This window comes from Cherax quadricarinatus, chromosome 9, assembly GCF_038502225.1.
Source record: "Cherax quadricarinatus isolate ZL_2023a chromosome 9, ASM3850222v1, whole genome shotgun sequence".
In the NCBI taxonomy this organism is placed as follows: domain Eukaryota; kingdom Metazoa; phylum Arthropoda; class Malacostraca; order Decapoda; family Parastacidae; genus Cherax; species Cherax quadricarinatus.
In genome coordinates, this window is record NC_091300.1 from 36,194,572 (window position 1) to 36,212,434 (window position 17,863).

Sequence of the window (17,863 nt, forward strand, 5' to 3'; positions counted from 1 at the left end):
GGTGGTTGTGGTTGTGGTGGGGTGGTGGCTGATGCTCCGCTTTGTCCTTGAACTGACGAGTCAGCAGCGTGGGTCCCAGCGTGGGCTGGTGAGTCACGCATGGCGGTGCCACTTCCATCACCACTACCACCATCCACTGATGCCTGTGGTCTATCCATGCCAAGTGTAGCCACATCATCCTCACAATCACTACCTAAAACTGGTGTATGGCCACAGGATGTACTCCAGGATGTACTCCGGGATGTACTCCATCCCCTGGGCACTGCATAGGGTACACTACCCGAGCGCATGCGGCGGCGAACATACCGACGCTTCACTGGTGAATATGATTCCTCACTATCACTACTCGAATGATCGTCGGCGCATTAAAATCACAATCCACGTCACTATCATCATCATTACTGAAGTCAGAGGCCTGGCCGCGTTGAAAATATTAGTTTTCTCTTGCATTGAGGAACAACCGACCGTGAGTCACGAGTGCCCACACCAGAGGTAGAAGGTTGAGGATCGTCAGGGTTTTCTGCACTTTTATCGATATCCTGGTCATTCTTTTTGGTCACTAACTGATCAAAGCCGTAGAATTCGTCTTCATTTCCACTTCCATCAGTGTCAGAACTATCAGATAGGAAGAGGAGAGTCCCAATTTTCCGGGGAGTGAGAGATGACTTGCGACGAGGCATAGTGAACAAAGGTAACTGAGCCGGCGTTCCCACAATGCTATGCGGGCGCCTAGATTTTTTGTTTATGGCGCACACCCACCATGCAGACCCGTTCTCTCACATGTAGGCCTATGAGCGTTTTCATGCTAAATTTGACGGCGCTAGAATTTTGGCGTAGATCTACGGTTTGGACACTCAACGTGAAGCCATGGATCTATGGGACGGACCCTGAAAGGGTTAAAAGAACAAGGGAAGTAACCCCAGAAAAAGACTTGCTGCCTCAAGTGCTAATGGAAGGGGATTCCCCTTCTAAACACTAACACCTCTCCCCTCCTCCCATCCCATCAATCATCACCAGATCTTCAATAAAGGTAAGTGTCATGTAACTGTGCATGTAATCTTCAGTTTGTGTGTATTAAAATTAATATTTCATGTGGTAAAAATTTTTTTTTTTCAATACTTTTCAGTGTCTTGCACGGATTAATTTGATTTCCATTATTTCTTATGGGGAAAATTAACTTGACTAACGATAATTCTGACTAACGATGAGCTCTCAGGAACGGATTAATATCGCTGGTTGAGGGTCCACTGTACATTTATATATATATATATATACATACGTATATATATATATATATATATATATATATATATATATATATATATATATATATATATATATATATATATACATACGTATATATATATATATATATATATATCCTAGGTAGTAGGGTGGTAGACAGCAACCGCCCAGGGAGGTACTACCATCCTGCCAAGTGAGTGTAAAACGAAAACCTGTAATTGTTTTACATGATGGTAAGTTTGCTGGTGTCCTTTTTCCGGTCTCATAAACATGCAAGATTTCAGGTACGTCTTGCTACTTCTACTTACACTTAGGTCACACTACACATACATGTACAAGCACATATATGCACACCCCTCTGGGTTTTCTTCTATTTTCTTTCTAGTTCTTATTCTTGTTTATTTCCTCTTATCTCCATGGGGAAGTGGAACAGAATTCTTCCTCCGTAAGCCATGCGTGTTGTAAGAGGCGACTAAAATGCCGGGAGCAAGGGGCTAGTAACCTCTTCTCCTGTATATATTACTAAATGTAAAAGGAGAAACTTTCGTTTTTCCTTTTGGGCCACCCCGCCTCGGTGGGATACGGCTGGTGTGTTGAAAGAAAGAAGAAAGAATATATATATATATATATATATATATATATATATATATATATATATATATATATATATATATATATATATATATATATATATATATATATATACATATACATACGTATATATATATATATATCCTAGGTAGTAGGTTGGTAGACAGCAACCGCCCAGGGAGGTACTACCATCCTGCCAAGTGAGTGTAAAACGAAAACCTGTAATTGTTTTACATGATGGTAAGATTGCTGGTGTCCTTTTTCCGGTCTCATAAACATGCAAGATTTCAGGCACGTCTTGCTACTTCTACTTACACTTAGGTCACACTACACATACATGTACAAGCATATATATACACACCCCTCTGGGTATTCTTCTATTTTCTTTCTAGTTCTTGTTCTTGTTTATTTCCTCTTATCTCCATGGGGAAGTGGAACAGAATTCTTCCTCTGTAAGCCATGCGGGTTGTAAGAGGCAACTAAAATGCCGGGAGCAAGGGGCTAGTAACCCCTTCTCCCGTATAAATTACTAAATTTAAAAGAGAAACTTTCGTTTTTCTTTTTGGGCCACCCTGCCTTAGTGGGATACGGCCGGTGTGTTGAAAGAATATATATATATATATATATATATATATATATATATATATATATATATATATATATATATATATATATATATATATATATATATATATATATATATATGAGTCAGCCTAATAAAAGGATGGAGGGAGGGAGAGGGTAAAAGAGGTGTGTGCAAGGAGCTGGACATACAGTAGGCATGTAAAAGCATGTTAGATAGGAGTGGAGACAAGTGGGTTTAGGGACTTGAGCTGTTTAAGTGTGAGTAGGGTAATATTTTGTGAAGGGATTCAGGGAAACCAGTTAGCCGGACTCGAGTCCTGGATGTGGGAAGTACAATGCCTATACTTTAAAGGAGGGGTCTGGGATATTTGCTGTTTGGAGTGACATCTAAGCTTTATCTGCATGCCTCTGAAAAGACAGTGATAGTGTGAATGATGGTGAAAGTTTTTTTTTTTTTTAGGGTCACCCTGCCTCAGTGGGAGATGGCCAGTGTGTTAAAAAAAAACACCCGCACATTTTAAATATACATATACAGTGGACCCCCGGTTTACGATCAGCTCCCAATGCGACCAATTATGTAAGTGTATTTATGTAAGTGCATTTGTATGTGTATGTTTGGGGGTCTGAAATGGACTAATCTAATTCACAATATTCCTTATGGGAACAAATTCGGTCAGTACTGGCACCTGAACATACTTCTGGAATGAAATAATATCGTAAACCAGGGGTCCACTGTATACATTTATATACTATTTAGATGTTTGCATGCCATCTGTGGCAGTATCTTACCTGTATGCTCAACGGTGCACATGCGTTCGGGTCTTAGGTTGCCATCCATGTCAACTGTGGCAACACTACGGTCAAGCCCTGGGGTCCCTGAACTGTATGTGGTTGCCAGAGTTGAAGAACATTCTTCTAGGTACCATGGCTTAAACCTACACAAGCATTAGTATTAAGAGGACAGAAATGGTATATACAATATTTCCTAATTAGTATAACATGCCACACCTTGGTAATGGGCTTTAAATAAAAAATAACTGTTTAAAGAATGATGCTCATTGGCAGTAGACCATCAAATAACAATGAAGTTACATTTCAGAAAACCAATGAGTTACATGAAATCACATTAAGCAAATTACAGAACATATGGAAAAAATAGGGCTATGTTCCTGACACTTCAAAAAGCCAAATAAGTTTTTTAAAAGTTCTGTAACTCTATAATGTAAGTGTATCGAGGTGTACATAATTAAAAGTATGTGAAGCTAAATTAAGTAAAATTATGTTTTCTTACCTTAAATTCTAGTTGCTGATGCATGTCAGTCCCAGATTTTCCTATAGATTTCGTAGGCTGAAGCCTAGGGCCTCAAAATCTAGGGGGGCCTCTGGCCAAGGTGTATAATATTTCTCACACTTTCATAGATGTTTCTTATACATGCTGTCATAACTCACTGTATTCCCTAAACAACCCTTCAGTAACGTTCCTTGCACTCCATTTCAGAATAATGCTATCTTAAGGCAATAACTTGACACTAGCACTGATTTCTGCATTGATTTTGTCTTTCTAGGAAAGCAATTAAACAGATAAGCTGAAAACACAGCTGTGGAAGTATCTGCAAAGCCACAGAGGACATTGCCATTTTGGCAATATAACTGCCAATAAGGAACAATTCCTTAAGAAAAATATTGCCCAAATATTATACAGAAATAAGTTCATTTTTTTATTTTTTCTTCACTGAAGTGAACCCCATTTTGTGAGAATGCCCCTTCATGTTTTCCTTTCTAATAATTGTTGTAGATTAATTTCAATTTTTTCAGATTCTAATCTGAGCATGAGTAAAAGATTTTGAAAGTAGTGCTAGCAAGCACAAGAAAGAAAGACTTGAAAATGATATGATAAAGAAGTTAAGATCAGTCACTGCTTTCTTGCATCAGCCACTGACAGAAGCAACAAGTGCCAGCGGTGAAGCAGATACATTGATACTAACAGAAGGAAATCAGTGTAGTGGAGCTATCCAGCCAACTACTAGCATTCAACCAGAAGAAAATCTCCTTGAAACAGAAACAGCAAAGCAGGATGCAGAACAGCAAGCTGATTATGAGAAAGCAGCCATAATGCCAGCTCAAAATGAAAATACAGTGGAACCTCAAATTTCGAACATATCGCTTATCAAACTCTTCGAAAATAGAACCCTTTTTTTGAACCAACTTTGTCCCTATTATCGAACTCACCTCTATTTTCGAACCGCTGGGTACCGGACCTGTCCGGCAGCCCGTTCAGTCTGCATCCCCACACAGGCATGATGAGCCAGTCTGGTTTTGTTGATGCTTGAGTGAACACTAACCTGCGCTCTCATTCAAACATTTTACGATTATTTCATTATGTTTAGTGCTTGTGGGACTGTGAAATAAGCTACAATGGGCCCAAAGAAACTTGCTAGTTGTACCCCTGTGGTAAAGAAAGTGAGAAACACCATAGATGTGAAGAAGGAAATAATACAGAAGTAGAATGATGTCCAAGTAGAATGATGTCCAAATGTTTGTGGAGAAGTACCACCCTGAGCAAGCTGAAACAAGCCATCTTTGCAACAAGTTCAGTGACAGAACCATGTCCCATTTTTGGGAAATCTTAAAGAGGCACCAGAAACAGAGGACTGTGTACAGTTATTTTGTGAGACAGGGGTCCAGTGACTCAAGCTGGTCCTAGTGGCATTAAAAGACAGAGAAGGGAAGTAACCCCAGAGAGGGCTTTGATACCTGAAGCCCTCATGGAGGGGGATTCCCCTTCCAAACACTAACCCCAACTCCCTCTCTCCTCCTCCCTATCTTCCAGATGCCATCACCAATCTTCAATAAAAGTAAGTAAAATGTTATTTTATATGTTTATTTAAATCTATTAATACATAATTGAACACTATATTTGTTGTATGTAAAACTATAATTAATCTCTATAAAATGTATTTTTTTGTGAATATTTTTGGGGTTTCTGGAATGGATTAATTGTATTTCCATTATTTCTTATGGGAAATATTGCTTCGCTTTTCAGACTTTTCGAATTTAGAACTAACTCCTGGAACAGATTAAGTTCGATATTTGAGGTTCCACTGTATAAAACCAATTCAAGAGTCACTTACTGGACAGTGAGACTAAAGGGCCACAAGAAAATAATGTGGATACTCAGAATTTTCAGCTCACACCAGGTAAGGTAGGCCAAGTCCAAGCTATTCCAGACACAGACAGAGATGATGCCAAACAAAGATCTACTGTAACAGATTTTGGTTTGTAGACAGGCTTATCACATGAGGAAGTATCTTATTGGGTAGAGAGGGGCCCCTCTCATGTTCAGCATCACTGAAGAGCTGCAAGGCCTTTGTCTGCAACAGCAACAGACCACAGCTCAGGAAATTGCTTCAGAGGAGGAGGAGGAGAGATGGAGGAAGGTGCCTTCTTCAAAGATGAAGGACATTTGTGGAAAGTGGAGTGAGGTTCAAACATTTAAGGATGAACATCAACCTAACAAAGCTGTTGCAGGCCGTGTTGGCAACATGTACAACGACAATGTTGTGTCCCATTTTAGGGAAGATTTAAGAAATGCCAGATACAGACCAAACTGAAACACTCTTTGAGCGACAGGGGTTTAGTGATGCTTAAGCTGGTCCTAGTGGCATTAAAAAACAAAGAAGGGAAGTAACCCCAGAAAAGGACTTGGTACCTGAAGGCATTATGGAGGTGGATTCCCCTTCCAAACAATAGTACCCCTCCATCCTTTCCCCTCCTCCCATCTCATCACTCATCAACAAGTCTTCAATGAAGGTGTCATTTTATTGTTTTATTCTGCATGTCTCATTGTTTTCTGTGTAGGTAAATGTATATTTCATGCAGCTCTTCAGTGGTCAGCCCCAAATCCTTCAAAATCCCTCTCTTGGATACATTCTGGCCACAATTTTCTCCAAGCAGAGTTGAAAGTCCTGGAAGTCACTCCCTCCCAAGCCTTACCCATAAGGTTTATACAGTGGAGGATAGTGAAGTGGTCTTTCCAAAACTCTCTTAGGGTCAAGTGAGTGTCTGAGGTCACATCAAAACATTGATTTGGTGTACAGTTTTTTGAAGTTTGAAATGATCTGCTGGTCCATGGGCTGGATGAGAGGAGTGGTATTAACCTTTTGACTGTCACAAGCCCCTTTCTGAAACTGTCATTCTATGTTGCAAAATTTTTTGAAAAAAAAAAAAAAAAAAAAAAAATTGAAATACACTCGTAAATGATATTTTTGGCAAATTTCAACAATTCCAGGCTTTTCCAAGCATTTCTTGACGATTTGGATGATTTAGAACATTTTTCAGACAAACATTATTTTTTAGCTAAAATACATGGGTTTTCACACTTTTTCATCAGATTCACTGCTACAATTGAATTTTATGCTAAAAGTAAGCTAAAATATATTTTTGTGAAGTATTTTGTTAAAACATATTTTAACTAAAAAAAAAAAAAAAGTTTTTCAAGAAATGCTTGAAACAGCCTCGAATCGTCGAAATATTCCAAAAAATATTATTTTCGAACATTTTTCAACATTTTAAAGTATATTACATATTTTTAAAAAATCTCACAAAAATTCCATTATATACAAAAATAATTTTGAATATTTCATGTATTTTTTAAAAAAATACTTGAATCATTGAAAAAATTGGAAAAATATGCTAAAATGATGTTTCGCGGCATATTTCGACGATTTAGAGCATTTAGAACACTTTTCAGACAAACATTATTTTCTAGCTAAAATACATGGATTTTCACACTTGAAGTATGTATTGACAAAGTACTTCACTAAAATTTCATATTTAACTTACTTTTAGCATAAAATTCAATTGCATCAGTAATTCTGATTAAAAAGTTTGAAAACACATGAATATTTACTGAAAAATAAACTTTAAAAAGTGTTCTAAATGCTTCAAATCGTCGAAATATGCACATTTTTCCAATTTTTTCAATGATTCAAGTATTTTGAAAAAAATACATGAAATATTCAAAATCATTTTTGAATATAATAGAATTTTTGTGGGATTTTTTAAAAATATGCAATATACTTTAAAATGTTCAAAAATGTTCGAAAATAATATTTTTTTGGAATATTTCGACGATTCGAGGCTGTTTCAAGCATTTCTTGAAAAGCTTTTTTTTTTTTTAGTTAAAATATGTTTTAACAAAATACTTCACAAAAATATATTTTAGCTTACTTTTAGCATAAAATTCAATTGTAGCAGTGAATCTGATGAAAAAGTGTGAAAACCCATGTATTTTAGCTAAAAAATAAGGTTTGTCAGAAAAACATTCTAAATGAACTAAATCGTCAAGAAATGCTTGGAAAAGCCTCAAATCGTCGAAATATGCCAAAAAATATAATTTTCGAGCATTTTTCAACATTTTAAAGTATATACCATATTTTTCAAAGAGCCCATAAAATTTCGATAAAATTCAGAAATAATTTTGAATATTTCATATATTTTTTAAAAATACCTGAAGCATTGAAAAAATTGGAAAAATTTGCAAAAATGATGTTTTACTGCATATTTCGACGATTTGGAGCATTTAGAACGTGTCTCAGAAAAACCTGATTTTTTAGCTAAAATTCGTGGATTTTCAAACTTTTAATCAGAATTACTGATGGAATTGAATTTTATGCTGAAAGTAACTTAAATATGACATTTTAGTGTAGTATTGTGTCAATACATATTTCAAGTGTGAAAATCCATGTATTTTAGCTAAAAAGTAAGATTTGTTTGAAAAGTGTTCTAAATGCTCCAAATCATCGAAATATGCAGTAAAACATCATTTTAGCATATTTTTCCGATTTTTTCAATGATTAAAGCATTTTTAAAAAAATACATGAATTATTCAAAATTATTTTTGAATATAATGGAATTTTTGTGTGAAATTATAGAGAAACTTTTCCCGATGGTAATGACACCAAAAGTATGAAATTTGGTTGAAAACTCACGGAATTACGCTCCTGCAAAGTTAGTGGTCTCGGAGACATATACACATCGGCGATTTCGCCGTCTTACTTTGAGCTCTGTTTTTGGCCAATTCCCTTGTTCCAGTTGACCAATCTCATAACTATTTCTTTAGAACTCGACTTTTTCTATCAATTGAGTACAAGAAACTGCCCATTTACCGATTTGAACTACACAATAAAATGGTCAGAAATTGGCAATTTGGCCAATTTCATGCATATTAAAAAAGATGTCAGTTTCAAAATAGGGTCTAGAATAAACAATGTAGACATTCCTGGCACTAAAATAACATATCCTCTGTTCACCAGTCACGTCTTTAGGCCGCTCTTATATTACTATTGCTTTCTATTTTGATTTTTTATTCATACAAAAAATACAAAATTTACTGTTATGCAGACTACTGCATTATTGTAAAAATGGTATAAATGATATCAGTGCACTAGTGAAAAAACATTAAACTCCCCAGTTGACATGTATTGGACATGCGGTATGATTTGCTTACTCTTGAACATTGGTAAAAATCAAACATTTCCGCTACTTTGAGCTCTATTTCAAGGTCATTTTCATCGTGAAACTAATCAAAATCATCTCTATTTCTGCAATATGTTTTCCCTTTTATCATGCGAGACCATTAAAACGAGAATACAACGATAAATACTATATGAAACTACACCTCAAAGTCAGTGTTTTAATCCAAAAAACGGTCAGTTTTCTTTTCTCATTATGCACTGCATGCTGCAAAATTTTTTTTTATGTGGTGCACACTAACCACACAGACCCATTCTCTCACATGTGGGCCTACCAGCTTTCTCCTGCTTGATTTGAAGCCGCTAGAATTATTGAGTACATATACGTCTGAAACACTGGCTCATAAGACGTATATATACAACCAAAACAGTCAAAGGGTTAAGGGGCAAGAACTTCACTATGATGAAATGAAACTCCTTCACCATTTTCTCTTCCAAGTCTGGAGGATGAGCAGGTGCATTGTCCATTACCAGGAGACACTTCAGTTCCAATTTATTTTCCAGGGGGTATTTCTTCACACTGGGGCCAAACACTTTGTTATGGGGCTATAGGACCAACGTGTATTTATGTATCTGTAACAGTTACTCTGGAATACCTAATTATACTGAATTGATGGGGACACAGCACTTAAATGGTCCTAAGGGCAGATCATTCTTAGAGGCCGAGAGGCAACTGGGTCAAGCGTTTTTATCAATATAATAGGTTATACTATACACACACACATTTAAATAAGTAGTTTATAAAGTTGTATTTCTTTTGTAAACATAAAGTAAGGTGTGGAAATGGGAAACATTATTGTGGTAACTAGAGAATTGTGCATGGCAACAGTCTTTTGTTTGTTTGGTGAGTGTGGGAGGAGCTTAGCTAGGCTCCTCCCTCTCTCTCACTCTCCTAGGTGGTTTCAAGCTGGTAGGACCTCTGGGTCCTTCTTTTTATTTTTGGGGCATTGTGTGTGCCCCCAGGGGTGAGTTTTATATCTTAAGTTGTAGCCATCATACCCAGTGTGACTATGGTGTGTCAAAACACTGGTTAGTCCAGAGATTAGTCAAGAAGAAAGAAGGGCAAATTGCTCAGATGCACCACGTGGGCTGTCTTAGGAGAGCAGCTAAGGGGTGTGCAGGCTTATGTTTTGTATATTGTATATTCTGTATATATCTACCTGAATATATATATTTTTGTAATAGTATTAGTTTAAATAACCTGTGAAGAGGGCTGGAGAAAGGATTTCAGAGACACTGAGGAGGATCAAATATGAAAGTATTACCCTAGTCTGATAAGGCCTTAATGTAAAAGTTACCCCCATAGTAGAACATGTAGTGAGAACCATACTATCAAAGTATATGGGACAACAACGTAACACACTTCACTGAACCAATCAAGGAAAATGTCCCTCGTGACCCATGCCTTACTGTTTGCCTTCCACATCACACACAATTTACTCTTGGTAACACTGTTTTTCTTGAACACTCTGGGATTTTCAGAATGATACATCAGTAAAGGCTTCACTTTGAAATCCTCACTAGCATTACTACAGAACATGAGAGTCAGCCTGTCTTTTATAGGCTTGTGTCCTGGGAGTGCCTTTTCCTCCTGCATGATGTAAGTCTTCTTTGGCACTTTCTTCCAAAAGAGGCCTGTTTCGTCACAATTGAACACTTGTTGGGGTTTGAATTGTTCAACCTCTATGTACTCCTTGAATTCCTGAACATATTTTTCAGTCACGTATTTGTCAGAACTTGCAGCCTCGCCATGCCTTACCACACTGTTTATGCCACTACACTTCTTAAATCTCTCAAACCAGCCTTTGCTGACCTTAAATTCACTAACATCAGCACTAGTTCCAGGCATTTTCTTTACAAGATCCGCATGCAACTGCCCTGCCTTTTCACATATTATCGACTGCATAACACTATCTCCTGATAACTGTTTCTCGTTGATCCACACCAACAACAAAGTCTCCACATCTTCCAGTATTTGCGATCTCTGTTTTGTAAGCACATTTGCACCTTTCGCAACAACAGCTTCCTTGATTTCCTTTTTCTTGGACACAACAAAAGTGATGGTTGTATGGGGTTTGTTATACAACCTGCCAAGCTCTGCCACACGTACTCCACTTTCATATTTTGCAATTATGTCTTTCTTGAATTCTATAGTGCTTCTCACCTTCTTTACCAAAGGGCTGGCACTAGAAGCTTTCTTTGGGCCCATGGTGGCTTATATAGCAGCTACAAGCACTAAAAAGAATGGAATAATACAAAATGCATCGTATGAACGCGTGGGGTGATGGTCACTGGCTAATAAACAATGGCACACTGGCTGTAAATGGTGTGTGGGGCCGCGCAGACAAGTTCCGGATGAATTACCATTTCCGAGCTCAATGACAATCATGAGCCAATATTTTGACAAAAAACGTTACTATTTCCGAATATTACAAAATCCAATGACTACAAAATCCGGGGGTCCACTGTATATAAGTGGATAAATTATGCACAATAAGTGAAAAACTATCACTTTTTCACTGATGAGAAGCACTTAGATAAAGATAAAAGATCAAGGTTTATTTCTTTGTAAAGGTTACAATGTGTAATTACAATTTTGGTTTGCTAAGTACAGTGGACCCCCGGTTAGCGATATTTTTTCACTCCTGAAGTATGTTCAGGTGCCAGTACTGACCGAATTTGTTCCAATAGGGAATATTTTGAAGTAGATTAGTCCATTTCAGACCCCAAAACATACACGTACAAACGCACTTACATAAATACACTTACATAATTGGTCGCATTCGGAGGTGATCGTTATGCAGGGGTCCACTGTACAAAGAAAGCCACTATCATACCGGGGGATTCTGGGCAAACTAATCCTAATACATAGCAGCTACGTAAAACTAGACAGATAATAGTACATAGTAATGGCTTCTCCTAGGCCTTGAACAACCGCCAGCTTCTCTACTTTTGTGCCAATATTATGCAAAATTAAGAGGTATTTTTGAGCCACAATAAGCCATGGATAACTGAAACCACAGATACTGAATCAGTGGATGTCGGGGTTCTACTGTATATGTATTTTAAAGAATGCTTATTCCACAAAATGTTGACAAAGTTCGGTTACTGCAAAAGTTTTTCAGTGTTAATTTTAACTTTTATGCTTTTTTTTAATCACTATGGTATTTAACAACAACATCTAATGTCTTTTAGAGGAGGAACTGTGAACTGCAGAGTTTCAAACACCTATCATCATTCTCGGCTTCAATGAATTTTGTTTAAAACACACTTCCTTCTTCCTCTAGTTATGAGGGTGGAGGACTGGGAGAGGCCTCACAAGCGAAATAGCCTAGGACCTCTCTTCATCTAAATCCAGCACTGATGCCTATTGATGATCTTGGAAGGTGTGAAAGGGGTTGGTGTAGCAAGAATCACTGGTCCTTCAGATTATTTTGATACAGAGATGTTAGAAAATACTTGTACTTCATGAAATTCTCAGACATTCTGTTATGAATTTCTAGTATCTTTTACTCTACAGTACTTTGTGGAGGTCTTGATGAGGTGACCCGTGGCCTGGTGGCAAAAGCTCTCACTTCACATGGTGAGGGGTCTCCAGGTTTGATTCCCAGCAAGGGTGGAAACATTCGGTGTTTCCTTACACCAGTTGTCCATGTTAACCCATTAGTAATAATGGGTACCTGGGAGTTAATCGACTGGTGTGGGTCGCATCCTGGGACAAAACTGACCGAATTTGCTCAAAATGCTCTGCATAACAAAAGGCTTTCTATGTAGTAGTATGTCATTGATGTCAGCTAGGCCTGTATACCATGAACATGTACTTGTAGAAATAGATATTATTATAAGCACCTGCTTCAGAACTCAGTTCACAGCAATGCATCTCAATATGTGGGTGGTGTTCTTCTGTGAAAATTTTTTAAATTTTACTAAAAGCATGGAACTGTGTTAACTGTTTTTCTGCAGGTTCTACCTCATCACCCTCTGTTATCTCCCTCCCTTCTATCTGGGAACTGAACTTCTGCCTTCAAATCTTCAAATCTACTACTTGGCAGTCTCCTTGCCAGATCCACAATTTCCCAGACCTGACTGTCCAATGAGGTAAAAACCTGTGATTCACCAAACTAGGCCATTATTTTCTCCAGCCTGCATTCATTGCTGAGTGAGGTACTTCATTCCATGCAACCAATATACTGGATGCTGAATTTGCATTCTTAAATTTATGCCAGAAGTCTAGGACTCCAGCATCAGCATTATTATCCACTGTTGTGAGGAGTCTCTGCATCTCCTTTTATGTGTATTTGCACCTGTCTTGAATCACTCCTTGATCTACAGGTTGTGTTAAAGATGCCGTATTTGGTAGTAAAAAGACAACCCTCACATTTGGGTTCACAGATTTCAGAAGCTGAAGCTGGCTACAGGAAGAGGATTAAGTGATAAACAAACATTTACCTGCATTTAGTATCACCTGATACATTAGTGCACAGATGCTAGGTGAAGCAATCCTTTGCTGCATAGAATCTAGGTGCACTTGTGCTTACCAGTGTAAATTATTAACAGCATCTATACAATCCCATCTCATCAGCATTAAGCATTTGCAGATTTTTCCCCAAATTTATGACATGCAATAAGGTCATCTTCCTGTACTACTGAAATTGGGCCACAAACAATTCATAGTACAAATGTGTTGTTTAAATGTGTGTTATTCAAGAGTCTACTATAACTAAGTATCAGGTAAGGTACTGACTGTAATGCTCACTCAATAGTCCAGTATATTTCAAGAGAAAAAGCTTTGCAGGAATTAGACACAGGATTGCCTATCTACTCTACCATTCCCTCTCTTTTACAACAAATAGTAAAAATAAAAATAAATATAAAGGGTTCTACTTTTCAATATAATACTGTGTGAGCACACCACCTAGTTGTGTAGGGTGATATGGAGTGCGGCACTACATATATATTTTTACTAATTACATCAACCATTTCCCATTGAAGTTTGTGTAGACCAGCACACAGTTGCCAGTTTCTCCTGTTGTAGGCAGGGCAACAACAACTAATGAACTAATCTTTACAAAATTCTCATCATGCATTCCCTTAGGTCATGTAATGTACTGGATGGTCCAAGATGAGTCATGAAAGGTGTAATAAAACAAGGATATGAAAAAAAAGGTTACCAGAGCTATGGATCAACAATAAATGGGTGGATCATTACCGAACTCTCTACACTTTCTTTTTTTTTACACAGGGTATGACAAGGTTAGAGTAAGGGTTCCTAACTTTCTTTACAATCTAAGCGCTCATTTGAAAGCTGTTTTATTGTTTTTAACAAGGTTCATTTGAAGGCAAAGAGTTGTACAATACTTATTCCTTAAGGCCAATGGAAGTGCAGGATGGTCTCAGTTGTAATATAACAAACATTTTCAATCTTGGCATATTTTTCAACATATTTAACAAGATAGAAAATAATGCTTGGCAGTTTATGCCAGACAGCATGGGATGTTGCCAAAATCTGATTGATGGATTTTCATACATACAGTAACATATGACAAGGCCAAGTTGATACATGAAGCTGCAAAACTCAACCCTTTCCCCCCAGGATTCCTGGTTAGGCCCTGGTGCTTACCCTCTCTGTGATGCTGAGGAGATGGACAAGGTGAAAATGGAGTTGGTGTAGCCATCACAGTTACAGTTGTCAGTATGTCGACCACCGTTGCCTGACGCCCACACAAAGATGGAGCCCTTTCCATGCCGACCCTTCAATTAAAATATGTGTTTTATAATAAAAAATATTTGTGGAGGTGTGTGCTCACTCATGTGTATGCACACACACACACACACACACACACACACACACACACCAGGGGACACAGAGGGGGCACAGAAACAAGGCGTCATAACTGGAAGTTGAAGACCCAGATGAGTCAAAGGGATGTTAGGAAGTATTTCTTCAGCCACAGAGTAGTCAGGAAGTGGAATAGTTTGGGAAGTGATGTAGTGGAGGCAGGATCCATACACAGCTTTAAGCAGAGGTATGATAAAGCTCACAGTTCAGGGAGAGTGACCTAGTAGCGACCAGTGAAGAGGCGGGGCCAGGAGCTTGGACTCGACCCCTGCAACCTCAACTAGGTGAGTACACACACACACACACACACACACACACACACACACACACACACACACACACAAGAGGAGAGTGGTGGATCACCTGGAAACGGAACAAGAGTATAAACGCCAACCAGCACGGTTTTATGGAAGGCAAATCCTGTGTCACAAACCTACTGGAGTTTTATGATAAAGTAATAGATGACACGAGAGAGAGGGGTGGGTTGATTACATCTTCTTGGACTGCAAGAAGGCCTTCGACACAGTTCATCACAGGAGATTGGTGCAAAAGCTAGAGGATCAGGCACATATAACAGGAAGGGTGCTGCAATGGATCAGAGAATGCCTGACAGGGAGGCAACAACGAGTCATGTTACATGATGAGGTATCACAGTGGGCACCTGTGACGTGTGGGATCCCACAGGGGTCAGTCCAAGGACCAGTGCTATTTCTGGTTTATGTGAATGACATGATGGAAGGATTAGACTCAGAAGTGTCCCTGTTCGCAGATGGTGTGAAGTTAATGAGAATTAAATCAGATGAGGACCAGGTAGGACTCTAAAGAGACCTGGACAGGCTTGACACTGGGTCCAGCAACTGGCATCTCGAATTTAACCCCTCCAAATGCAGTCATGATAATCGGGGAGGGGCAAAGAAGACCGCAGACAGAGTATAGGCTAGGTGGCCAAAGACTGCAAACCTTGTTCAAGGAGAAAGATCTTGGAGTGAGTATCACACTGAGCATGTCTCCAGCAGCACACATCAACCAGATAACTGCTGCAGCGTATGTGTGCCTGGCAAACCTGAGAATAGCGTTCTGATACCTTACTAAGGAATCGTTCAAGACACTGTACACCGTGTACGTCAGGCCTATATTGGAGTATGCAGCACCTGTTTGGAACCAACACTTGATCAAGCACGTCAAGAAATTAGAGAAAGTGCAAAGGTTTGCGACAAGGTTAGTTCCAGAGCTAAGGGGAATGTCCAACGAAGAAAGGTTGAGGGAAATCGGCCTGATGACACTGGAGGACAGGAGAGTTAAGGGAGACATGATAACCACATACGAAATACTGCATGGAATAGACAAGGTGGGCAGAGACAGGATGTTCCAGAGAGGAGACACAGAAACAAGGGGCCATAACTGGAAGTTGAAGACCCAGATGAGTCAAAGGGATGTTAGGAAGTATTTCTTCAGTCATAGAATAGTCAGGAAGTGGAATAGCCTAGTAAGTGAGGTAGTGGAGGCAGGAACCATACATGGCTTTAAAATGAGATATGATGAAGCTCATGGAGCAGGGAGAGGACCTAGTAGCACTCAGTGAAGAGGCGGGGCCAGGAGCTGAGTCTCGACCCCTGCAACCACAATTACGTGAGTAGGTGAGTACACACACACACAGTCAGGAAGTGGAATAGTCTAGCAAGTGATGTAGTGGAGGCAGGAACCATACATAGCTTTAAAACGAGGTATGATAAAGCTCATGGAGCAGGGAGAGAGAGTACCTAGTAGCGATCAGTAAAGAGGCGGGGCCAGGAGCTGAGTCTCGACCCCTGCAACCACAATCAGGTGAGTACGCACGCAGATGATGTGAAGTTGATGAGAACAATTCAATCGGACGAGGACCAGGCCGGACTACAAAGGGATCTGGACAGGCTGCAGGCCTGGTCCAACAACTGGCTCCTGGAGTTCATCCCCACCAAGTGTAAAGTCATGAAGATTAGAGTACAGCAAAGAAGACCGCAGACAGTACAGTCTAGGGGACCAAAGACTACAAACCTCACTCAAGGAAAAGGATCTGGGGGTGAGTATAACACCGGGCACATCTTCTGAGACGCATATCAACCAAACAACTGCTGCAGCATATGGGCGCCTAGCAAACTTAACAGCATTCTGACATCTTAATAAGAAATCGTTCAGGACCCTGTACGTTAGGCCCATACTGGAGTATGCAGTACCATTTGGAACCCTCACCTAGCCAAGCATGTAAGGAAACTAGAGAAAGTGCAAAGGTTTGCAACAAGACTAGTCCCGGAGAACTTAAGGGAAGGTTAAGGGAAATCGACCTGATGACACTGGAAGACAGGAGAGATAGGGGGGATATGATAACGAAATATAAAATACTGAGAGGAATCGGCAAGGTGGAAGGAGACAGGATGTTCCAGAGATGGGACACAGAAACAAGGAGTCACAATTAGAAATTGAAGACTCAGATAAGTCAAAGGGATGTTAGGGAGTATTTCTTCAGTCACAGAGTTGTCAGGCAGTGGAATAGTCCGGGAAGCGATGTAGTGGAGGCAGGATCCATATACAGCTTTAAGAAGAGGTATGATAAAGCTCAGGGAACAGGAAGAGTGACCTAGTAGTGACCAGAGAAGAGGCGGGGCCAGAAGCTGTGAATTGAACCCTGCAACCACAACTAGGTGAGTACACACACAAAAAAAAAAAATTAAGGGAAATTGGCCTGACGACACTGGAGAACAGGAGGATTAGAGGAGGCATGATAACGACATACAAAATACTGTGTGAAATAGACAAGGTGGACAGAGATAGAATGTTCCAGAGATGGGACACAGAAGCAAGGGGTCACAATTGGAAGTTAAGACTCAGATAAGTCAAAGGGATGTTAGGAAGTATTTTTTAAGTCATAGAGTAGTCAGGAAAAGGAATAGTCTAGCAAGCGATGTAGCAGAGGCAGGAACCATACATAGCTTTAAGACGAGGTATGATAAAGCTCATGGTGCAGGGATAGAGAGGACCTAGTAGCGTTCAGTGAAGAGGCGGGACCAGGAGCTGAGTATCGACCCCTGCAACC

The 17,863-nt window shown here is 39.2% G+C and overlaps 1 protein-coding gene across 2 annotated transcripts in view; it reads right to left on the reverse strand.

Moving 5' to 3' along the window:
- Positions 1-17,863, reverse strand: part of Fur2 (furin-like protease 2) — a 1,176,928-nt gene that overhangs the window by 145,277 nt on the left and 1,013,788 nt on the right. For both annotated transcript variants that reach the window (XM_070083390.1, XM_070083389.1), the window contains exons 7-8: positions 14,575-14,705; positions 3,211-3,356 (exon numbers count right to left, since the gene is read on the reverse strand). In XM_070083390.1, the coding sequence (XP_069939491.1) occupies positions 3,211-3,356; positions 14,575-14,705 (277 nt within the window). The remainder of the gene's footprint in view (positions 1-3,210; positions 3,357-14,574; positions 14,706-17,863) is intronic.